Below are 23,386 nucleotides of genomic sequence, written 5' to 3'. Positions count from 1 at the left end.
AGCCGGGATGGCAGGAACTCCTGCGATGAAATAACATTGAAATCACGTCGTAAAGAAGTCATTCTCCTTTCAGTTGCTTTCAGTCCTTCTGATGATCCCCAAAACCCAGTTTGATGATGAGACATCATTAACACCTAACACTCCCGATCTCCCCCTTAGGGGAGCCAGCTGGGCGCCAGCTCAGTGCCTTCCACAAATGACAACTCTTCCTGCCACATAATAACGGTGTATGGTCTCACGGTTGCCAGTTTAGGTAGGTGAGGCCAGTGGCGATCTCCAGTTTTCCTTTAGAGTAAATGAATGTGAGTACCAGGGAAGTTGATTTCTTCCTAGTCCTGTGTCTGTAGACTTTGGTATGGTACAGGGAGGGGTGGGGGTGGGGCAAGCAGGGGAGAAGTAAGGATGGCGGTAAGAGCAAGAGTAGGAGTTGGGGGGCGCCTGGGTGGCTCAGCCGGTTAAGCGTCCGACTTCGGCTCAGGTCATGATCTCACGGTTCGTGGGTTCGAGCCCCGCGTCGGGCTCTGTGCTGACAGCTCGGAGCCTGGAGCCTGCTTTCGATTCTATGTCTCCCTCTCTCTCTGTTCCTCCCCTACTCTCACTCTCTCTCTCTCTCTGTCTCTCTCTCTGTCTCTCTCTCTCAAAAATAAATAGAGATTTAAAAAAAATTTTTTTTAAAGAGTGGAATTTGGAATCAGTGGTATTCACTCTTTGTGGGGAAAGAGGGCCCCCCTTTGTTTCCCTGGAGATTACCAGCTGCCCAAGAACCCCTGGAAAGCTGGCCCAGGTCAAGGGTATTTCAGAGTCTCCAGTTAGAGCAGCATTCTCCACTCTTTTTTTTAAATTTTTTTTCAACGTTTATTTATTTTTGGGACAGAGAGAGACAGAGCATGAACGGGGGAGGGGCAGAGAGAGAGGGAGACACAGAATCGGAAACAGGCTCCAGGCTCTGAGCCATCAGCCCAGAGCCCGACGCGGGGCTCGAACTCACGGACCGCGAGATCGTGACCCGGCTGAAGTCGGACGCTTAACCGACTGAGCCACCCAGGTGCCCCAGCATTCTCCACTCTTAAGCGAGCTAGCGTGGGGCCCCCCCATGTTCCACCCTTCCTCAGGCCAATGGTCCAGTGGAGGGACAGGGCACGGTCCCTCCCTTGCAACAGCAGCTTCGTGGGCCCTTGGGGACCTTGGCACAGAGGTGATCCACCCTGAGCCTCTGTTGGTGGCCTGGATGGCGCCCTTTGCAGTATGCCCACAAGGTGCCGGCCCTGCCCCGATACCACGTCTCCCTCTCTCCACCACAGATCCGCCATCACCATATTCCCCCAGAGGACGGACGGCAAGCACGATTTCCGAGTCTGGAACTCTCAGCTCATCCGCTATGCCGGCTACAAGCAGCCTGATGGCTCCATCCTGGGGGACCCAGCCAATGTGGAATTCACAGAGGTGTGTGCCTCCCACCCCGCCCAGTCCCCCAAACTGTCTTCAATAGGCTTTTCTTCGTTTCCTGTTATCATCATAGGGAAAGCAGCCAGTGGGGTACCGTTTACTCCTCTGCAGACCTCCTGCTCCTTCGGGCGGCCCCCAGTCCAGCTGGTTCCCTTACAGCTGGTCATTTGGTCGTTTCCATCCATTTCCTCACCCGACCCTCATGATAGGAGCTGTTGTCACCACCACCTCCCCATTCGGTGGCGACGCAGACGGGTAGCACAGGTTAGCCACGGCAGCTTCCGGCGTCTGTGCCCAAGGGAGACGCCACGGGCAGACCCCTGCCTAGAATGATCTCAGGCACACAGCCCGGCACCCCTTTTCCTGATCGCTCACTCATCCCTGGCCGAGGTTCTTCTCTGTTCTTTCCTCAAACGCCACCCCGGGACCTTCTTCAGGACTGAGCTGGCCAGAACAAGCCCTGCTCCACTCCCTGGCTGGCGACTTCATTTGCATGCGGCTTTTCTTATTAAAATGTTATTACCGAGAAGAAGGGGCTGTAACCAGGGCGACCAGGAGTTGCACCTGTGCGGGTTTAGACTCAGCCAGACTCGCGGCTCCACTTGGCTGAGCGCTAACTGCATAGTTGGCTGACCTTGTCTTCATGGCCACCAGAACATAAATGCCACAGCCCCTTCCTTCCCTTCTGTCTCCAGAAACCTCGCTGACTGCACATGTTTGCCTAAGCCCCTGATTTCGAGCTTCCTCTTTCTACTAACACAGCAGAAAGAATCACCCCAAACATAACCGCATGACCGTATCTTTCGAAACCCTCTCACTCTGCCCTGGCCAGTGTGGCAGCCGCTGGCCACATGTGGCTAGTGAGCCCTGGAAGTGTGGTGAGTCCAAATGGAGGTGCGTCCTAAGTGCAAACCACACACCGGGTCTCAAAGACTGAGAACAAAACAGAGAGTAGGAACCACCTCATTAATAATATTTATCTCAGTTACCTATTGAAATAATATTATAGATAACGGTAGGCTAATCTATTATAGTTATTAATAGTTAATACACCTATTGAGTTAATAAATATATTAAACTTTATGTTAATGTTAAATATCTTTATTATGGTAATATTAATAACGTATTTAATCATTTATCATTAACAAATCAATGATGATGATTAATACACTTAATTGTATGTTACACAGTATACATTTGACACATTTGTTGGATGAATATATTTCATATTTAACTTTAATGTCAAATATATTCATATATGGATAGCAATACTTTAATTCAATACTAATAAGTTGATATTATTAATCTAATAAATATTATAATTATGATGATTAGTAACTAATAATCAAATAGTGTTGAAACTTTGAAATTGTTGAAATATTATTAAGATGAATATACTATTTAAATTATTTCACCTGATTTCTGTTTGGACTTTTGTTTACTTTTTCTAATGTGGCTACTAGAAGAATGTGTTAATTCCCTATGTGGCTTGCTTTATATTTTGATTGGACAGCCGCTCTAACAGATGCATTTATGCACAAATTCTGATCATTCTGCCCTCCTCAAATATGATAGGCTTTCTTTATCTCTCAGGGTGCTCAATGCAAACAGTTCCAGAGCGAGTTTCGAGTTTTGTAGGACATGCCAGACCCTGTGCTCAAGGGCGTTACAGACACAACAATCAGATTCAGCTCTTATCCTCGGGGAGTCCCCGGGCCACAAGAAAAACTCAGAAAACATAACAAAGCACAGTGCAGGAGGACAGAGCCTCCAGAGAAAGGTGCTGTCGGCAGGCTTGCTTTGGGATCTCTGCCCCTCCCCCCATTGCCATAGCACCTGGAGGGGCTGGGGACGGGTCGGGTCGGCGGCGGCCGTGGTGTGACCTGGCCATTTCTGGTTGCAGATCTGTGTGCAGCAGGGCTGGAAACCCCCAAGAGGCCGCTTCGATATCCTGCCACTCCTGCTCCAGGCCAACGGCAACGATCCCGAGCTCTTCCAGATCCCCCCAGAGCTGGTGTTGGAAGTGCCCATCAGGCACCCCAGGTAAGAGGGACTGGCATGGGGTGGGTGAGGGTGGGAGGATTCACCCAGTGCCTCCCCCTGGCCCCCTAACCCCCTGACTCTCCCTCCAGCCCGGACAGAGGCTGAAAGGGGGCCTTGGTTCCTTCCTGGGCCTGGGCAGAGTGGGCCTCCCCAGGAATGAGCAAATCCTCCTGGACCAGCCAGGGGGCCACCATCTCTTCTGAATCAGAATCTCGCTCCTCCCCCTGCTCCTAAGCAAGCAACCAGAACTTGCCCTTTTTCCAGCCGTATGGGTAGAAAAGCAGAAACACCTCTTGTCTTGTTGTGAGTACTAGAACTGTGTGACCTGATGTGGGTCAAGTCCAAAAGGAATTTGGAGCCAGGAAGGAACTACAAGGGCTGCGCCAGCCGCACCAGCAAAACTCACACTTTGAGGGGCCCCTGGGTGGCTCAGTCGGTTAAGCGTCCGACTTCGGCTCAGGTCATGATCTCACTGTTCGTGGGCTCAAGCCAGGCGACAGGCTCTGTGCTGACAGCTCGGAGCCTGGAGCCCGCTTCGGATTCTGTGTCTCCCTCTCTCTCTGCCCCTCCCCCACTCATGCTCTGTTTCTGTCTCTCAAAAATGAATAAATGTTAAAAAAAATTAAAAACAAAACACGCTTTGAGAGTGAAGGAGATCCTTAGTGAGACTCTATCCTTGGAGGCAAAATCGAGGGGCAGGGTAAGGGAGGGGTGCCCCAAAGCTCAATAATCAAGATAAATATTATTTTAATGTAATATACTTATCAAAATTAATCTCTATATCAAAAATTGGATCCAAATTTAAATTTTTTTATCTGAAAATTTCAAATAAAGACAGGAACCAGTTCAGGGCTGAGATTCAGGTGAAGCAAGCAAGGTAAGTTATGCATGTGCAAGGTGAGACCCGTCTTTATTTTAATTTGGGATATTTTGTTCGCTATGGATTTTTTTTAACGTTTATTTATTTTTGAGGGAGAGAAAGACAGTGTGTGAGCAGGGGAGGGGCAGAGAGAGAGGGAGGCACAGAACCCGAAGCAGGCTCCAGGCTCCGAGCCGTCAGCACAGAGCCCGACGCGGGGCTCGAACTCACAAGCCATGAGATCATGACCTGAGCCGAAGTCAGACGCCCATCCAACTGAGCCACCCAGGCATCCCTCATGATGGTTTTTTTTTCCATTAATTTTGATTTTTTGAAAAACGTTGAGTTAATTTAGAATATAATGTGAATAAAAAGTAGCATTAGACTCAATTCCTAGTTTTGTTGGTGCACCCTTAAATTTTGCATCCAGGGCTAGTGCCTTATTTATTTCACCCTAGCCCCAGCCCTGGAGAGGAACCAAGTGTCCTGAGGCTCATGACACTGCCCAATATCTGGGAACTCACCCAGTCTCCCTGGTGAAGCCTGGCCTACATTCATTAATGCATTCACTTACTCATTCGCTCATTCAACACGGTTTATTATTCCTGCTCTGGGCCGGCCATTGTAGCTGACTTCATTTCTGCCTCCATGACACTTTTGATCTCAAGGAGAAGAATTTTCACGTACTGTTACCCAAATAAGCACTTAATTCCAATAAAGTGCTGCAAAAGAAATTTTATGACGCCCAGAGGGACAAAGTTGCCCGACCCAGTCTAAACTGGGCATCAGAGAAGGCTTCCAAGAGTAAGCAACATTTTAGCTGACAATTTAAGTTTGGGTAAGGGCTGGACAGACACAGAAGGAAGAGAGAAGATCCCAGGAAGAAGGGACTGCCATGCAAAGGCCCTGAGGTAGGAAGGAATTCGGCAAGACTCCCTTTTCTCCTGGATTAACTTTCAGGGTGGGTTCGGGAGAGAAACAGCAGCCTGGCGCACTGGTTCCCAGGCCCGGATGTTCACCCAAATCACCTGGGAAACATGTTTAAAATGCATATTATCAGACCCAGCCGTGGAGACTGGGATCCCACAGGTCTAAAGCAGAGCCCAGGAGTCCGGTTCTGACACAGCAAGTCCCGGGAGGTTGCTGGCATTTCCGCATCCCCAGACCAAGGCTGTCCTGCCCACATGTCCGCCTGAGAGACTCCTGCCCCATGGTGAGCGGGGCTGTGTCACTCTCCACAGGTTTGAGTGGTTCAAGGATCTGGGCCTGAAGTGGTATGGCCTCCCCGCTGTGTCCAACATGCTGCTGGAGATTGGCGGCCTGGAGTTCACCGCCTGTCCCTTCAGCGGCTGGTACATGGGCACAGAGATTGGCGTCCGCGACTATTGTGACAACTCTCGATACAACATCCTGGAGGTGAGGTCCCTCCCCCGCCGTCGTGATGGGCCAGCAGAGGGCAGAGGGCGTGGGCCCCACAGTCCTTCCCCACAGCTGAGCTTTGGGGCTTGGAAACGTGGAAACTTCCGCAACCTCGGTGGAGCCCCTGGCAATTCCAGGGCATCCACAGCGTGAACAGCGCATGTCCTGTGGGCTAAACACTGTTCCAGGCACCTTGTGTGTGTGTGCTCAGTTAATCTCAGCACAACCTCCAGGTATGATAACCCCCATTTCGCAGATGAGGATGCTGAGGCCTTTGGGAGGGTTAAAGTGACAAGCTCAAAGTCACACGGTGGCAGAGCTGGGAAATGAACCCCGTCGGGCTTTAAGGTCCAAGTTCATAACCACCCGGCTACACGGCCTCTTGTTAGAAGGGTTTGAAAACGACCCACGAACCTGGGACATTTCTTGCCTCTTTTCTGAAACACAAGGGAAGGGGGTTGGCAGTGGTTGCCCAGCATCCGCATTTCTGGCTGGAGGATCTGATTCCCTCCTGGCTGAATCATCCTCATCTGCTGAAGGCTGCTGGGGTGGAGTCTGGAGCTCAGATCTGGAGAATGCATCGGGATAGCTGTGGTCTTGCCAGCAGCCGTTGTCCCTAACAACTGTCTGCTGTGGTGGGTCTTGTTTCGAAAGGAGGCACTGGGAAACAGAGAGGTTAAGCACTGGGCCTATGTCACACAGTAAATAAGGCAAGATTAGAACTCAGAATCAAGGGGCGCCTGGGTGGCTCGGTCGGTTGGGCATCTGACTTCGGCCTAGGTCATGATCTCATGGTTCGTGAATTCGAACCCTGTGTCGGGCTCAAAGCCTGGAGGCTGTTTTGGATTCTGTGTCTCCCTCTGTCTGCCCCTCCCCCACTCACGCTGTGTCTCTCAAAAATGAATACACATTAAAACTTTTTTTTAAAGAACTCGGAATCAAGCATTAATTAGGTTTATGTGGTTAAAATCCACGGGCGTTCATGTGGATGGACTTTGAAGACATTATGCTAAAGTGGGTTAAGTCAAACAGAGACAAATACTATATGATACATACTGCTCATATGTGGAATCTAAAAAAAGCCAGACTCGTAAAAAAAAAAAGAGAATTGAACGCTGGTCACCGGGAGCTGGGGGGGGGGGGGGGGGGAGTTAGGGAGGAGGTGTTTAAGAGTACAAACTTGCAGCATAAAGATAAGTAAATTCTGGAAATCTAAGGCACAGAAGGGTAATTATAATCCACAATCCACTGAATTGTACACTTCAAAGTTGCTAAGAGACTAGATCTTAATTGTTCCCACCACAGAAAAAGAAATAATAATTATGTGACATGACAGAGGTGTTAGCTCGCAGTGGTAATCATATTGCAACACATAAATGTAGCAAACCAACACCTCGAATTTGTACCCCTTAAACTCACACAACGTTGTGTGCCAACTGTGTCTCAACGTTTTTTAAAAATTCCATAGGTATTAGCTTGGAAGTCGAAGCCCGGGGTCCTCAGCCTTGCCACACACCGGAGTCGCCTAGGAAACTTCATTATTGCCACATTCCCACTCACCGGGATTCAGATATCGTTGCTCAAGGATGGGGCCTCGATACCAGCATTTTTCAGAGCTCCCCAGAAGATTCTAGAGGGCAGCCACTGATCTGTACAAACCTCTGGCAGGAAAGGAAGAGACATTTCAGGCAATTTCCATAGATGTGCCTCAAGTCACATTTGGGGATTTTTAAAAATCACATAATCTTTTTTTTTCTTTTTTCCTGCAAATGCGTTCCATTCTTTTAAGCAAAAGAATGCTGTAGGAGTAACAGTCTCAGCATAATGGCTACACATGCTTTCCTCTCTCACAAAATTACTCGAGTTTTTTCTGTATTTATGTAAAGCAGCGAATTTCGTTCTTTCTGTGTGTGTGTGTGTGTGTGTCACTATCAAAGGACCACAGAGGAACCCAATGCCTCGGCCTCAAAGAATGAATTAATATGAGATCTGCTTTCATGATTCCTGCTTATGTTTCGATTGCAGAGAGTTGTTCCCGAGTAACTCAGATGAGATCCTCTCACACTCCAGCCCTCCAGGCCCGACGGCTGTTATGTACGAATGTTGAGAGCAGGGCTGGGAAGCAGTTTACCCAGACCTGAGAAACTGTCGTATGCTAGCCCCGTAATGAGACCTGGGCTCCCACAAGTGACTGGAATTGACAGAGCAAGGAACAGCAAGGCTCTAATTAATGAATTTGCTGTTGGGTGTTTCCCACTCCTGACATCAGCTCCCGAGTCGTAACATAAATGTCAGGAGGTTTTTGTTTTGTTTTTTTCCGATAGTTTTGCCAAAGGATTCGGCCGGCTATGGCGGCACCTCTCGGGTCCTTGGACGTTATGCGTCTGCCTGGGCTCCGGCTCTGAGGCCAGCTGGCTCTCTGGACCTCTCTGAGCCTCAGTTTCCTCATCTGTTAGATGGAGTCAGACAGGTGTCCGCCTGAGGTCAAAGCGCCCATGATCTGGGTCCCAAGTGTGGCTACCCCAGGTGTGGAGCAGGATCAGTGGAAAGCTTTTCCTTCTAGAAGGCAGATGATGTCACTCTCAGACCCACTCTTCTGCTTAAAACCCTCCGAAGACTCTTTCCATGCTATAGTATTGGGAATAAAATCTTGACTCCTGGGCTCATCCCAGATCCTGCATGATCCAGTCCTGCCTTTATCTCCCACCAACTCCCCTGGCTCACTACCCACCCCTCAATACACCAGCCTTCTTTCTGTATCTCAGATGGTGGAAGCCTGATCCCACCACAGGGTCTTTGCACATACTGTCCTCTCTGTCTACAACCTTCCTCCGTAGATCTGAACATGTCTTCTAATTATTTTAGTCCCACCTGGTATGCCACCTCCACAGTTGGTCCTCCCTGACTGTCCTGGCTAAATTCGGCTCCCGTATTCCTCTTCATCTCATATCCTTGTCTTATTTTCTCCCTAAATAGTAAATGTCTCTCTTCCCCACTAGAAAGTAAACTCAGAGGGGTGGCTGGGTGGCTCAGTCAAGCGTCCCACTTCAGCTCAGGTCACGATTTCGCGGTTCATGAGTTTGAGTCCCACGTTGGGCTCTGTGCTGCCAGCTCGGAGCCTGGAGCCTGCTTTGGATGCTGTGTCTCCCCCTCTCTCTCTGCCCCTCCTCCACTTACATTCTGTCTGTCTGTCTCTCTCAAAAATAAACATTAAAAAAGTTCAAATAGGGACACCTGGGTGACTCAGTCGGTTGAGCGTCCGACTTCAGCTCGGGTCATGATCTCACAGTCTGTGAGTTTGAGTCCCGTGTCGGGCTCTGTGCTGACAGCTCAGAGCCTGGAGCCTGTTTCAGATTCTGTGTCTTCCTCTCTCTCTGACCCTCCCCCACTCATGCCCTGTCTCTCTCTCTCTGTCAAAAATAAATAAACATTAAAAAAAATTTTTTTTTAATTAAAAAAATAAATAAATAAAAAAGTTCAAATAAAATAAAGTAATAAATACATAAAAAAGAAAGAAAGGAGGGGGCTCCTGGGTGGCGCAGTCGGTTAAGCGTCCGACTTCAGCCAGGTCACGATCTCGCGGTCCGTGAGTTCGAGCCCCACGTCAGGCTCTGGGCTGATGGCTCGGAGCCTGGAGCCTGTTTCCGATTCTGTGTCTCCCTCTCTCTCTGCCCCTCCCCCGTTCATGCTCTGTCTCTCTCTGTCCCAAAAATAAATAAATGTTGAGAAAAAAAAAAAAAAAGAAAGAAAGAAAGGAAACTCAGAAATAAAAGGGCCGTCCACGTCTCTCTAGTTTCCTGCTACCAGTCGGTTCTCCATTAAAAAAAAAAAAAACATCTTTTGAATGAGTTCATCAGTCCAGCAATGAGTTGACTAATTCGTTAAGAAATTCATCAGTGACCACCAGCTAGCCCTGTCTCTCCACGGGTGCCCCAGCCTGTGAGTCTGTGTTTCCTTCCTCTTCCAGGAAGTGGCCAAGAACATGAACTTGGACATGAGGAAGACGTCCTCCCTGTGGAAGGACCAAGCACTGGTGGAAATCAACATTGCTGTTCTCTACAGCTTCCAGGTAGCACAGCACACACGTCCCGGAGGGGAACTAAAACGCCTCCAAGGTGTGGAGCAGACGGTCGTGAGACCTGGCTCCTGGCCGGGGGGGGGGGGGGGGTGGAGCATCTGTCCACTAATGAGGTCCACTTCCCATCACGTACACCTAATCTCCATTTTGGATCTTGGGTGGGGACCATTGGAGGAAGCAGTAATAGGTGGGGGAGGGGAGCTGTGACCTGTTGCTTATGATCGATGACAGTTGGGCTGGCAGGCGGCCTCCTTTGTGTCCTGCCCACCTCTTCGGGGTTCAGACTATCACACAACAGACACAAGTACTCATCCTCATTAACCAGACACGCACAGGCTTCTCAATGCGTGGCGCTGTGGTAAATGATATTTTGTAGGATGAGTTTAGAATTTATCATCTAAACCATGATACTCATTTTTAAGTTTAGTTTATTTATTTTGAGAGAGAGAGAGGGCATGCATGCAAGCAGGGGAGGGGCAGAGAGGGAGAGAGAGAGAGAGAGAGAAAGAGAGAAACGCAACGCAGGGCCCGAACTCATGAACCGTGAGATCATGATCTGAGCCGTAATCAAGAGTTGGACGCTTAGTTGACTGACCGCCCGCATGCCCCAAACCATGATCCTTTTGAGGGCAAAAGGAAGACACTGCTGATAATAATGCCAGGGTGATGGGTGTAAGCTGGCGTTCTCCTGGGCAAACCTGTCGACTGCAGAGTAGAGCTCACGCTCTGTTAACAGAGCTCAGCTCTATCCTCTGGGGGCTGAGTCTGGGAAGCTAGACCCTCCCAGACACGTGCGGAAGGCACACAGAGAATGAACACATCACGTCATCAGTGGACACGAATGTGAACTGCAGGCCCCCAGGTCAAGAGCAGGGAGAATGGATATGCTGAGGAATATCTCAGGGAAGAGACAGGCTGAGATGGCCTGAGACGGAAGCAAGCCCCCTCTTCTCTCTCTCGGCCATGGGCGAGTGAGGCCTCGGGAGACGTTGAGGAGGAAGGAGTGTGGTTCAGTGGGCTTGAGACAGCAGGGATGTGAGCAGGATGAGTGGCTGAGGACGGGAAGTGGGCAGAGAGGGGAAGCACTGTTTACACACGGTGGGAATCCAGACCGGCCCACCAGAGGGGGCCCCGGGGCCGGTTATCCAGATTTGCAGTCCACCCACCTCTATTGCGATTTCTGCCTCGCGGTGTTAATAAACCCATCCTTGGGGCGCCTGGGTGGCTTAGTCGTTAAGGCATCTGACTTTGGCTCAGGTTATGATCTCACGGTTAGTGAGTTCGAGTCCCACATCGGGCAAACACGAGCCCCACTTCAGGTGAGCCCTTTCTCTCTCTCTCTCTCTCTCTCTCTCTCTTCCCCTCCCCTCCCTCCCTCCCTCCCTTCATCCCTCCATCTGTCTCTCTCTCTTCCTCTGCCCCTTCTGGGATTCTCTCTCTCTCTCTCTGTCTTCCCCCTTGCTCACTTGCGCCCTCTCTCTCTCTCTCTCTCTCTCTCTCAAAAACTAAATAAATGGATAAGAAACCCATCCTTAATACTTAAAATTCTTTACTTTAAGAGGATTCTGTATCACTGCCATAAATGGAGAGTATCGGTTGCCATAAACAGAAGGTAATTATAATATTAAATTAATCAGGAAATAAGCAGAAGGAAAACAACACAGAGTTGTCAAATTCTAGCTAAATGCTGCCTGAGGGTCCTCTCTCTTATTTAAAAAAAAAAGGGGGGGGGAGGGAGGGAGAAAGGAGAGAGGAAAATTGGCAAGAGAGGTATTAAAAGATGTATTAGTGTCAAAAGGAGACTCTTCCCTGGATGTGAGTGAGAGAGAGATGCAGAGAATCAGCTCACGAGGCCTCGCAGCATCTCCAGGACCACCCTTTGGGAAGCGCTCCCCGTGGAGAAGGGAGTCCCGGCAACACCCCAGCTCCCCTCCCGCCTGACTGTGCCCCCTCTCCTCCTGCAGAGTGACAAAGTGACCATCGTTGACCACCACTCTGCCACCGAGTCCTTCATCAAGCACATGGAGAATGAATATCGCTGCCGGGGGGGCTGCCCCGCCGACTGGGTGTGGATTGTGCCCCCCATGTCTGGCAGTGTCACCCCTGTCTTCCACCAGGAGATGCTCAACTACCGACTCACCCCGTCCTTCGAATACCAGGTCCCGCCCCTTCCGGCCTCTTTTGTGCTAAGTCTCCAATACCTGGTATATGCATGTTTGGCTCCAAGCATGTCTCAGCTCAGACTTCCTCTGCGGACGCCCAAGTGCTCCATAGTCCACGTGGCTAGCGGCTACCATATTGGACAGCACGGCCCTAGCCAGAACACTAATGGAGACAAAGGGAGTGGTCAGGGGTCCCCAGGAGAGGGCTTCAGAGGGACCAAGGGCTGAGTGAGAAGGTCTAGCAGGACAACACAGGCAGACTGGACCGGCCACTCGGGGCAAGGACCACTGTGGTCACCGCCGGCAGATCTCCTCCCTTCAGGGGCTGAGGGTTGGGCATAGCTGGGCAGCCACAAGTACCCAGGGAGTCCCAAGCCTCTCCCAAGAGGAGCCAGATTCGCTCACTGCAGTGACCATCGTCCTCTCTTCCCAGCCTGAGCCTTGGAACACCCACGTCTGGAAAGGCACCAATGGAACCCCCACAAAGCGGCGAGCCATCGGCTTCAAGAAGCTGGCAGAGTAAGTCTCCTGGAAATAGGTGGGGACTGGAGGTGCCTCCAAACTCGGAGAGCCCCAGAGAAGGAGGCTGGGCAGATGCCTATGCCTCTGACCTCTTGTGCGATGTGAGTTCTCCATTTTCTCTGACCACCTCGTGCCCTCTGTGCCTGAGGGTCTGAGATATGGATGTTGCGCCAACCTTTTTTCCTTCCCAACCTCACTTTCCTCACCTCTATTTCCTAAATTCTTGTCTTGGAGGCAATGACGTTTTGATAAACCAGCTGTTCTAATAATAATAATAATAATAATAATTGGGGCACCTGGGTGGCTCAGTCGGTTGAGCGTCCGACTTCAGCTCAGGTCACGATCTCATGGTTCATGAGTTCGAGCCCCGCGTCGGGCTCTGGGCTGATGGCTCAGAGCCCGGAGCCTGCTTCCGATCCTGTGTCTCCCTCTCTCTCTGCCCTCCCCCATTCATGTTCTGTCTCTCTCTGTCTCAAAAATAAATAAACATTAAAAAAAATTTTTTTAATAATAATAATAACAACAACAACAACAACAACAGATGTGTAACATTTGTCCATTTCCAGGGTGTAAATACTCCCCCCATGGCCAATTTCAAGCTGCTAACAGGAAGTCACTGAACCCAGAGGAGGGAGGAGCTGGTACAAGCCAACCCGGGAGGGCTCTCTCTCGCTCAGGGCTGAACTCTAACATCGCTCCTTCAGTCATTCATTCATTCATTTGGCCAACAAGTGAATACCGAGTGCCTGTTCTGTGCCAGGCACTGTGCTAGGCTCCAGCAATGCCTGATCAGCCAGTTAAATGATGTTCTTGTCAAAGCTCAAAGCCATTCACTTGTCCAAGAATCACACAAATAGAGTGCGCCATCGAGAAATGGTTTCGTGGTGCCGTAAATAGACTGAACCCAGTTTGGGAGATCAGAGAGGGCTTCCTTCAGAAGATGACAATTGGGCTGAAGAATGAGATGAATAGACTAAGCTGAGCAAAGGAGAAGAGGGAAGGGACTTATGGGCCAAGGCCACTGAAGAGTAATAGGCCTGAAGAATGTGTGGCCAGCCAAAGGACCCGCTGACAAGTGAGGTGGGGCTGACCAAGACGATCGAATGGGGATGCCACCCTTCTCCTAAAGAAAGCGAATTCCACTGGCCCCTTCAGCAGAGACCCCTGTTTGGAGTTAAAGTGCTGGCACAGAAGCTAGGCATGCACTGAGCTGCTCCTCCATTGGCCCTCTTGGGTCCAGAACTCTCTGGATACAATCCCTAGATGTACAACAGGTGCCACGCAGGCCACAGACCCCAGAAGCGAGGGCTGTGGATCCCACAGGGACTCAAACCCAGGTCCTGGCTCCATTCCCATGGCCCAGAGCACCTGTCTCCCTCTCTCTCTCCTTTCTCTCTCCTTCCACCTAACCCCATCTCCCAGCCAAAAGAGAACACATCAGCAGCCATGTTTCCTAACAAGAGAATCACAGGTATTCTCAGGGAGAGCAGCCTTTGGCTTCAGTTCGGTTCAACTGTTTCTGGGAGAAGAAGGGAGGAAGAAATCTAAAACATTAATTGCACTATTAAGTGAGGGGTAGAAACAATGGGAGTTAATTATAGATGCTTTTTTATGCTCCAGTCTTTCAAAGGGAATCCTCCAGGCACCTTTTATTCTTTTCTGTTTCTCCCCCTTGGCTCAGAATGCTCCTGCAATGTGGGTGGTTTCCCTGATTCTAAAAAATGATGAATTTACCATCAATAATCCCCAGGTGGGGGTAATTAGCGATTTGTCTACTCTGAGGTTCCTAATAGAGCCGGGATGCTGGCTCAGAAGGTGAGCCCAGCCATTCCCGAGCCACTGCCTGTCTGCCACCCCCGTGCCCTGGTAGATGGGAAGAAAGGAACACTGGCTCTGAATTCTCCATTTAGCAAGAAAGAGCCTCGACTTGATATTTCAACTCCCCAGGGCTCCGGTGGTAGCAGCATCTTTAAAAATCATCCCTTCTTTTGATATTTATTTAGCACCTATTAGATATCAGACTCTGTGCGAGACTCTGAATATGCAAGCCTGACTAAACCAGACTAGTCCTTCCTTTGTGGATCTATAAACCTCTAAATTTCCTTCTAATTCAATGCCTGGTGATTTATTAGTGATTCTCTCTCTCTCTCTCTCTCTTTCTCTCTTTCACACACACACAAATGTAAGCCCCGTGACACCTACTTTTTTATGTTCCTTAGCTCCTATAACTATACCTAGCAGATGTTCTGCACTCAACAAATGTTTAATTAATGAACAAATGAATGAATGAATGAATGAATGAATGATTGTCTTCGGGGGCAATGCTTGGCAAACCAAGGTTCTCAAGACTAGGTTTGGACAACCAAGCAACAAACTAACAAAACCAACCATGGTTTTAAACTTGGGCTTCTAGTGTCCCTAAAACCATCAGAGATCAAGAGAGTAAGTTCTCTCTCATTACATTTCGAGGATCATGGTTCTGGCCCCAAAGTCCCAGCCTAGCATCTTCCCTTTTTTCTACATTTCCCATTTTCCTCTCCATTCTTTTCTCTCCAGAGCCGTCAAGTTCTCAGCCAAGCTTATGGGGCAGGCAATGGCTAAGAGGGTCAAGGCGACCATCCTTTATGCCACAGAGACGGGCAAGTCGCAGGCCTATGCTAAAACCTTGTGTGAGATCTTCAAACATGCCTTTGATGCCAAGGTGAGTGGGGGGAAGCGTCAGCTCCCTGGCCCCCATGGTATGTATAGTTGGAAGGGGAGAGAGTGGAGTCAACAGAGAAGAACCTTTGAGAATGGATGATAGCACATCCCGAGGTAGCCATCAACACACATATGCACATCCACCTAAATTTCAGGGGACTTTGATGTCCTCTCTTCCTATGACCTTCTAGGAGTCTAGGAGTCCACAAATTGAAACCCCATCTCAGAGCAAAATCTTAGAGGGTTTATGAAGAAAAAAAAACATTCTGGGGTCAGCTTGGGAAGCTCTGCATTAAACACAGTTCAGTGGGTTTCTTTGCTGAATGAGTTCTTGGAGGCTTGAATTTGCAAGTCTGTACGGCTGACCCTTGAAAAACATCGGGGTTAGGGGCACTGAAAATCCACATGCATCTTTTGACTCCCAAAAACTCAACTACCAATAGCCTATTGTTGACCAGAAGCCTTACTGATAATATGAACAGTTGATTGACATCTTTTGTATGTTACATGTATCATTACCATATTCTTACAATGAAGTAAGCTAGAGAAAGGAAAATGTTATTAAAAAACCATAAGGAAGAGAAAATGCATTGACAGTACTGTATTTATTGGAAAAAATCCATGTATAAGTGGACACACACAATTCAAACCCATGTTGTTTTAGGTCAGCCTGTATTCTAATCTCCCAATGAGAAGGGGATACAACATAAACATGTTTGTGCATGGCTCACTTATTTTCAAGGAGCCTCTCGGAAGTCTGGGCTTCCCTAGAACCTACTTGGAGAAATGTGGCCCAAGAGATGCTAAGATAGAGGGCAATAACCTTCCTTAAGGCAGGAATCTCCAGGCCCATACTGCTGGAGGGAGGATTAGCAAGGAGACTGAGCAGACCTGGTCAGATCCAGCCAGGCCACTCCCAGCCTAAAAGTGGTCAAGAAGATTCCCAGATCAGTTGGTTATAAGAAGCCCAACGATCTCAATCAAGATCTGTCTCTATTAGTGGCCGACCCCTTCCACCATTGCCCCAGGTTCTTTGTGGTCCTTCAGGCCACTGTGACTTTAGAAAGGTCCCACACTACCAAAAAGCTTTTAGTGCTACCCAGTTGAGCCCATTGAAATAGTGACACCCAGAACTGTTGGTTCTTCTTCCAAAGGAGATGGCTCAAGATGACTCATCTTTTTCCTCTCTCTTCTTCTCCTTCACTTTTTGTTCTCTCTTACCTCTTCTCCTTGTCACCACCTCACTTCCTCTCCCCCCACCATCCCTTCCCCCTCACCCACCTAGGTGATGTCCATGGAAGAATATGACATTGTACACCTGGAACATGAAACTCTGGTCCTAGTGGTTACCAGCACTTTTGGCAATGGCGACCCCCCAGAGAATGGGGAGGTAAGACGAGCTTTCACCTGTTCTAGCATGTTCCCCATCAGGGGGAAGAAGGAGGGGCCTCAGTTACACCTGCCGTTCAGTTAGCAAATCCTCCCAGAGCCTCAAAGCCCACGACTTGGATTTGGATCCAAGTTCACAAAGATTTGGGACAATTCCAAGACCTCAGCCTGTTGGTGCCCACTGATGAGCCAATCTTTAGTGACAGTGCTGTCGCCTTAGTGAGCTACTTCTTTTCGAATGGATGCTCCAATTAAGAGCTTGGCATCCCCTGCTCCAGATGAGAGAAGTAAAGTCAATACTACTTGGCAACGAGAAAGAATGAAATACGGCCTTTTGTAGCAACATGGATGGAACTGGAGAGTGTTATGCTAAGTGAAATAAGTCATACAGAGAAAGACAGATACCATATGTTTTCACTCTTATGTGGATCCTGAGAAACTTAACAGAAGACCATGGGGGAGGGGAAGGGGGAGAAAAAGTTAGAGAGGGATGGAGGCAAACCATAAGAGACTCAAAAAATGAGAATAAACTGAGGGCTGATGGGGGGGTGGGAGGGAGGGGAGGGTGGGTGATGGGCACTGAGGAGGGCACCTGTTGGGATGAGCACTGGGTGTTGTATGGAAACCAATTTGACAATAAATTTCACATTAAAAAAATTTGTGAAGAGAAAGCCACAATGGGGATTTGTGTGCTGGGAATTGGGGGTCCACACACTGTAGCCCTTTTATCAGCTGGCCCTTTCACACACAGCTGCTGCCCAGCCTGAACCCCTAACCATCTCTAACATCCTGGCCCCCAGAGGCATCAGGCTCCTCTTTTACCAGCCAGGACCCCAGCTGCTCAGTGCCCTACCCTATTCTGGGTTCATAGACCCATGCTTCACATTTTACTCCTCTCTTGGCTTCCAGAAATTCGGCTGCGCTTTGATGGAAATGAGGCACCCCAACTCCGTGCAGGAGGAAAGGAAGTAAGTGAATGACCCTCCGGGGTCACATGACATACTCTGTGGGTAACTGAAGATTGTCTTTTGGCCTCTGGGGTTCACATTTGGGTTCTGGCTGGGTTTTGTGACCTAAAGCCCCTTTGTGAGCAATTTTAGCTGGTGGGTGTCTGGAGTCCACTGGGGCTGATATTTTGGCTTCTCTGGTAACTTCACAGCCCCATGTCTCAGTTTCCTTGTCCATACAAATACCTGCCTTAACTTCTTGTAAGAATCAAAGGAGGAAATAGATATAATAGCTATAAGCATCTTATGAAAACTTAGAAGCGCTATGTAAATACCAATTCTTATTATCTTTCCCCTTTGGAAACCTACATTCAAAAACAGCAAAAGTGAGCTCCTTTCCCTAAAATGTTTCCATCAGACGCTCATGGTGGAGTTGTAGCTAATGTGGAGGTTGAGTTCAGTAGATAAGATACCTCACAAGGCAAAAATGAAACAAACCAAAAAAACCTGTAGCCAAAAGACATTCATGCTGAAATCGCATCCCAATGTCAGGTTGGGTTCTAAAGATATTTCCTAAGGTGACAAATACCTGTAATGATGACCACCCTTGCGAAGCCTGTAAGTCCCCCCTAAAGTAGACAACATATGGCGTGTGCATGTTGAGCTGTCTTTCCATTAGGCCAACACGGCGTCTCCTCCAGCGTGGAGCAGAGCAGACGCCACAGCTGACTGGTGTTTGGAGACGGCGGTCTGCAGAAAACCTCTCCTGGGTTTCTCTTAGCCAAGCACCTGTTGCCAAACTCACATACATTCGTTCCATATCCAAGGGGTAGCTGAGTCCCTCGTGATCGGTCATCTTTGACCATGAGCACCTGAGTCCTCGCTCTCCCTGCCCTTCTTTCCCAGGTGGCCATCACAGGCTCCCCCTCACCCCTCCTTCAGGGAGAGAGAGGGCACCATCCATTCTCCCCTCTAGGTACCCGGAACCCTTGCGTTTCTTTCCCCGTAAAGGGCCTCCCCTCCCCCAAGGTGACACAGAAGTCCATGGTCTGGCTGCAGCCCGTGACAGCCAGCAGAGGTAGAGTGCGTGTGTGCATGCGTGCATGTGTGTGCAGGCGTGCGTGTGTGTGCACATGCATATGTGGGCGTGTGCATATGCGTGCGTATGTGTGCAGGCATGCATTATGTGCACGTGTGCGTGTGTGCATGTGTGTGTACATGTGCGTGTGTGCACATGCGTTCGTGCACATGTATATACCGTGTTCATATGTGCATGCAGGCGTGTGTGCGCAAGGCGTGTGTGATTGTGCACGTGTGCACGCGTGTCCGATGCCCAAGCATCCAAAGCCACCTCTGGGTATCAAGGAGACCTGCCCTCTAACCCGGGCTGTGCCACTAACTCACTAAGCAGGCTTGAGCAAGGCTTTTGACCTCTCTGGACCTCAGTCTTTCTCATCTGCCAAATGGGGAGAACCCATCTCTGCCCTGACCACCTCTGGGACTTGTTGAGAGGCTCAAAGGATAAAAACAAAGAGGAAAGCATTTGGAAAAACCTCAAACCTCATACAAATACATGTGCTGTTATTTTTAACCCACAACCATCAACCATCCCTCCCACACTAACAACACAGCCACCCCCTGATATGTTGCATGACTTATTTGGAGAAGTGACTCAGTGTGAGACTATTTTAGGGCAGAAAATACACTTACATATATTTAGAACTTTCCTGATGCTGGAACAAAAACTTTGAAGAACATCCAGCTTAGAAACCCTGCTGCCAGAATGCACAGTGTCTTTTTTTTTTTTCTTTCGTCTTCTGCACTCATATTTGTTAAGCTGTTGTGTTTTGGTTTTGGTCTCTTGTTTTGGGGGGAGTTGTTCTGTTTCATTTTTTTGGTCTGGGGATTTTGTTTTTGTTTTTATTTTGTTTTTGCCTTGTCTGAGAACAAACCTTACCACTTTTAGAGGAAAACGGGGAAACTGGATCTTTTTTTGAAGTCTCAAAGCTCCTGAGCCTCTCGTGCTGAGGTCTGAGTTCCAGTGACATCTTCCTTCCCCTTCAAAATCGTCTATAAGAAATTCAGTCTCTTTTTATGCCATGTCTCAGTGCGGAACGTTTTCCACATTGACTTGAAATGGGAAATGTGACAGATCCTTGAAACATCCAAGGACCATAACTTGATGAAGAGAGAGTATTGAATGGGAATTGTCCAGCACGATCCAATGAAACTTTCTAAATGCTCTATGTCTGTGCCATCTGATAGGGCAGCCACTAGCCACACGTGGCCCTTGAGCACTTGACATGTGGCCAGTGCAAGTGAGGAACAGAATTTTTAACTGTATTTATTTTGAATCAATTTAACTTTACTTTTAAATAGCCACATGTACGGGCATCTGGGTGGCTCAGTTGCTTAAGCGTTCGACTTTGGCTCAGGTCGTGATCTCACAGTTTGTGGGTTCGAGCCCCGCCTTGGGCTCTGTGTTGTCAGCGCGGAGCCTAGAACCTGCTTCGGATTCTGTGTCTCCCTCTCTGCCCCTCCCCTACTCTCTCTCTCAAAAAATGAATAAACATTAAAAAAAGTTTTTTTTAAATAGCCACACAGAGATACCAGAGTGGACATCACCAGTTAGTTCCTGGCTACTCAAAGTTAGGTCTGGGGATCAGCAGCATTGGTGCCTCTTGGATGCTTGTTAGAATGCAGAACTTTAGGCCCTTCCCAGATCTGCTGAATCAGAATCTGCACTTTCTGGGGCGCCTGCGTGGCTCAGTCGGTTAAGCGTCCGACTTCGGCTCAGGTCATGATCTTACAGCACATGGGTTCGAGTCCCTCATCCGGCTCTGTGCTGACAGCTCAGAGCCTGGAGCCTGCTTCAAATTCTGTCTCCCTCTCCCTCTCTGCCCCTCCCCCACTCATGCTCTCTCTCAAAAATAAATAAACATTAAAAAAAATTAAAAAAAAAAAAGAATCTGCACTTTAACAGCATCCCAAGATGATTCTTGTGCTTGTTAAAATTTGGGAAGCAACGAAGCGTTCTCTAATGCTTAGGGGGTGGTCTGATCTATTCGTGACTTTTTTGCCAATTAAATCGTTTTGGCTGTCTGGCTCTCAAGACCCCTGAGTTGAGTATGGTCGGAAACCTCTTTAAATACAAGCGGGGTCATGTGCAGATGGCTAGCTCTAGTGGTGGGTAAGTTTATCCATTCTGGAAGAGTCCATGGAAGTGTTATGGTCTCAACCAACATGCAAGAGAAGGTCCTTGAAACAGGACCTCAGGAGGAGGTTCCAAGCCAGAGCTCACAGGGTCTCTTCTGTTTTGGCAGGAGCTACAAGGTCCGATTCAATAGTGTTTCCTCGTATTCTGACTCCCATAAATCATCAGGCGACGGGCCAGACCTCAGAGACAACTTTGAGAGTGCTGGACCCCTGGCCAACGTGAGGTGAGCAGGGGTCAAGGGCCTCAGAGAAGCCATCTTGGGGAACTGGATTTAGTTGCAAAGTGGGCTTAAGGTTCCTCCCTTGTATTCCTGTCCGTCTCTTGAATAACCAGCTGCACTCTAGCTCTCTGGGGACTCCCCTCGCCCCATTAAAGCACACTGCCCAGACCCCTTCCTATACACACTCTGTCAGAGCCCCATCACCCAAATCTCGCCCCATCATCAGCACATCACTTGTGCCGAAGGATGTTAATCCCTGGAAATTACTCAGTAAGCTGCCCTTCCCAATGATATGTTACACCTAATAGAAACTTCTGGAGACACCCTGCCATGCCCCAGTGGCTCTCAACCTGGGACACACATCAAAATCATCTGGAGATGTTTGCAATATACTGATAATCAAGCCCCATTTCCAGAGATTCTGATGTAATTGGTCTAGAATTGGGCACGCATTGCCTTTTTTTGTTGTTTAATTTCCCCAAGTGACTCTAATGTGCAGTCTGATTCAAAAAATACTGGCCTAACCCCATGTTTACCAAAGGGCAGTGGTCACATACCAAGAGATCATTTTATACGGGATATGGGCAGATATTTTATATTTCAACAGTTGGGAATGCGGTCCAATGAGCATTTAGAAAGAAAGACAACTGCAGATCCCTGGTTTCACAGATGTTTGTGAAAACAAGGTTGATGCACACTGAGTATCCGGGCCTGGCCACAAATCTTTCCGACCTTTGCTGACCGAACCTTTTCCTACCTGCTCAGGACAGTGCTCGGTAGATGGTACACATCATGAGGGGTCCTGGATATCGAAGTCTTATGCCCAGTAGTGCACGTTGTAATAGACTTTATTTTTTCCAAGCAGTTTTAGGTTCACAGCAAAACTTAGAGGAAGATACAGAGAATTCCCATATATCCCCTCCCCCAACAGAAACAGCCTCTTCCAACCAGCAGCGTCTCCATCCAGAGTGGTCCATTGGTACGGTTGATGAACCTACACTAACACATCATCATCACGCAAAGTGCGTAGCGTACATCCGGGTTCACCCGTGGTGTTATTTTCTATGGGGTTTGACATCAGTGCGTTGTTTTAGTTTGACATCGAAACACCGGTTTTGTGCGTTGACAGCCGGACCCGTTTTTCTCTTGTTGAATCTATCACGGCTCGGAGCAGGCATTGGCAAGCTGTAGCCTGGAGACCCAATCCAGCCTGACCACTGTATGTTTTTACACAACCCATGAGCTGGGAGTGGTTTTTGCACTTGGACATTGGCAATTCACTTGAGGATAGAAACCGTTACCGTTGAACCCCAATTAAGCAAAATGCCACCCACCCCCCCAAACAAGGAACCCCAGTCTCATAGGTAGACATATTATTAAAAAATCATCCTCAATAACTGTAATTAATATTTTTTAAAATGTTTATGTCATCAATAAAAACGTGCAGGAATTTGTTTTCTCTCTGTTATGAAGGCATCCACATAACAGCTTCGATTTTGTTTCTTGGCCTAGAAACCTAAAAATATTTACTCTCCGGCCCCATGTCTAATAAGTTTGCCAATTCCTGGTTTGGAGGCTTAAAATGGGAAGTTTGAAACCCCCAGGTGAAGGTCATAATGGAAACGTGAGTCTAGGAGATGACGGGGAGGCAGGTCTTTACGTGCATCGGGAAACGTATTAATGCATGAATTACCCGAACCACCTGCTAGTGAACACAAGTGGCTTTGGTGAGGTGGTGAAGACAAACTCAAAGCAAGCTAAACAGTGGTAATAAGTAAACAATAGTATCAGCAGTGGTCACATATGGTGACGTCGTGAATGTAAACATCGCATGTTTGAGGAACAACGGCTTAACCACAAAGCCATTACTCGTGCTGGGAATTTTCAGTCTCCACTGGGCTGACGTTAAGGGGGGCGTGGCTTGGGAAAGAAGTTCCTGGCCCCCCTCCAACCAGTCCACTCCTAGTTATCAGCTCTCCTGTCACACCATCACCCTTGGAGGAAAAGGTGAGGAACCCACCTCCAGGAAGGGCATGAGCGGGCAGGTGGGGGAGGGGGGCTGAGGGGGCAAACACTGCCTAATCCCATGTACTTTCTTTAGAAAAGCCTCTCTTTAGGCTTTCTTTAGAAAGCCTCTACAACCAGGGAAAGAAGGGCAGGAGAGGAGAAGAGGCCCAGAGAGGAAGCATGCATGTGCGATTAAAAGAAGCAGATGTTAACCCATGCTAACCTTCACCTGACCCGTGAGACCCCCGGAGCCATGTCAAGTGCATTCTCCAATGACAGAGAGAATGGGAGTCCCTTCCCAGATTCCCCTCCTCCTCTCTGCTTCCCCCATCTCAATCTTTCGCCAAGCTGACCCCTTCATTCTAAACAAACGGATT

At 48.7% G+C, this 23,386-nt stretch overlaps 1 protein-coding gene across 1 annotated transcript in view; it reads left to right on the top strand.

Annotated features, from left to right (window-relative positions):
- Positions 1 to 23,386, top strand: part of NOS1 (nitric oxide synthase 1) — a 115,125-nt gene that overhangs the window by 65,351 nt on the left and 26,388 nt on the right. The window contains exons 9-18 of the mRNA XM_047828819.1: positions 1,302 to 1,443; positions 3,350 to 3,489; positions 5,590 to 5,764; positions 9,735 to 9,836; positions 11,810 to 12,004; positions 12,441 to 12,526; positions 15,086 to 15,230; positions 16,515 to 16,619; positions 17,528 to 17,586; positions 20,889 to 21,005. Coding sequence (XP_047684775.1) covers positions 1,302 to 1,443; positions 3,350 to 3,489; positions 5,590 to 5,764; positions 9,735 to 9,836; positions 11,810 to 12,004; positions 12,441 to 12,526; positions 15,086 to 15,230; positions 16,515 to 16,619; positions 17,528 to 17,586; positions 20,889 to 21,005 — 1,266 coding nt within the window. The remainder of the gene's footprint in view (positions 1 to 1,301; positions 1,444 to 3,349; positions 3,490 to 5,589; positions 5,765 to 9,734; positions 9,837 to 11,809; positions 12,005 to 12,440; positions 12,527 to 15,085; positions 15,231 to 16,514; positions 16,620 to 17,527; positions 17,587 to 20,888; positions 21,006 to 23,386) is intronic.

This window comes from Prionailurus viverrinus, chromosome D3 (genome assembly GCF_022837055.1).
Source record: "Prionailurus viverrinus isolate Anna chromosome D3, UM_Priviv_1.0, whole genome shotgun sequence".
NCBI lineage: Eukaryota > Metazoa > Chordata > Mammalia > Carnivora > Felidae > Prionailurus > Prionailurus viverrinus.
The sequence above is the reverse complement of the archived record's forward strand: the minus strand, read 5'-3'. Positions and strand labels throughout refer to the sequence as shown.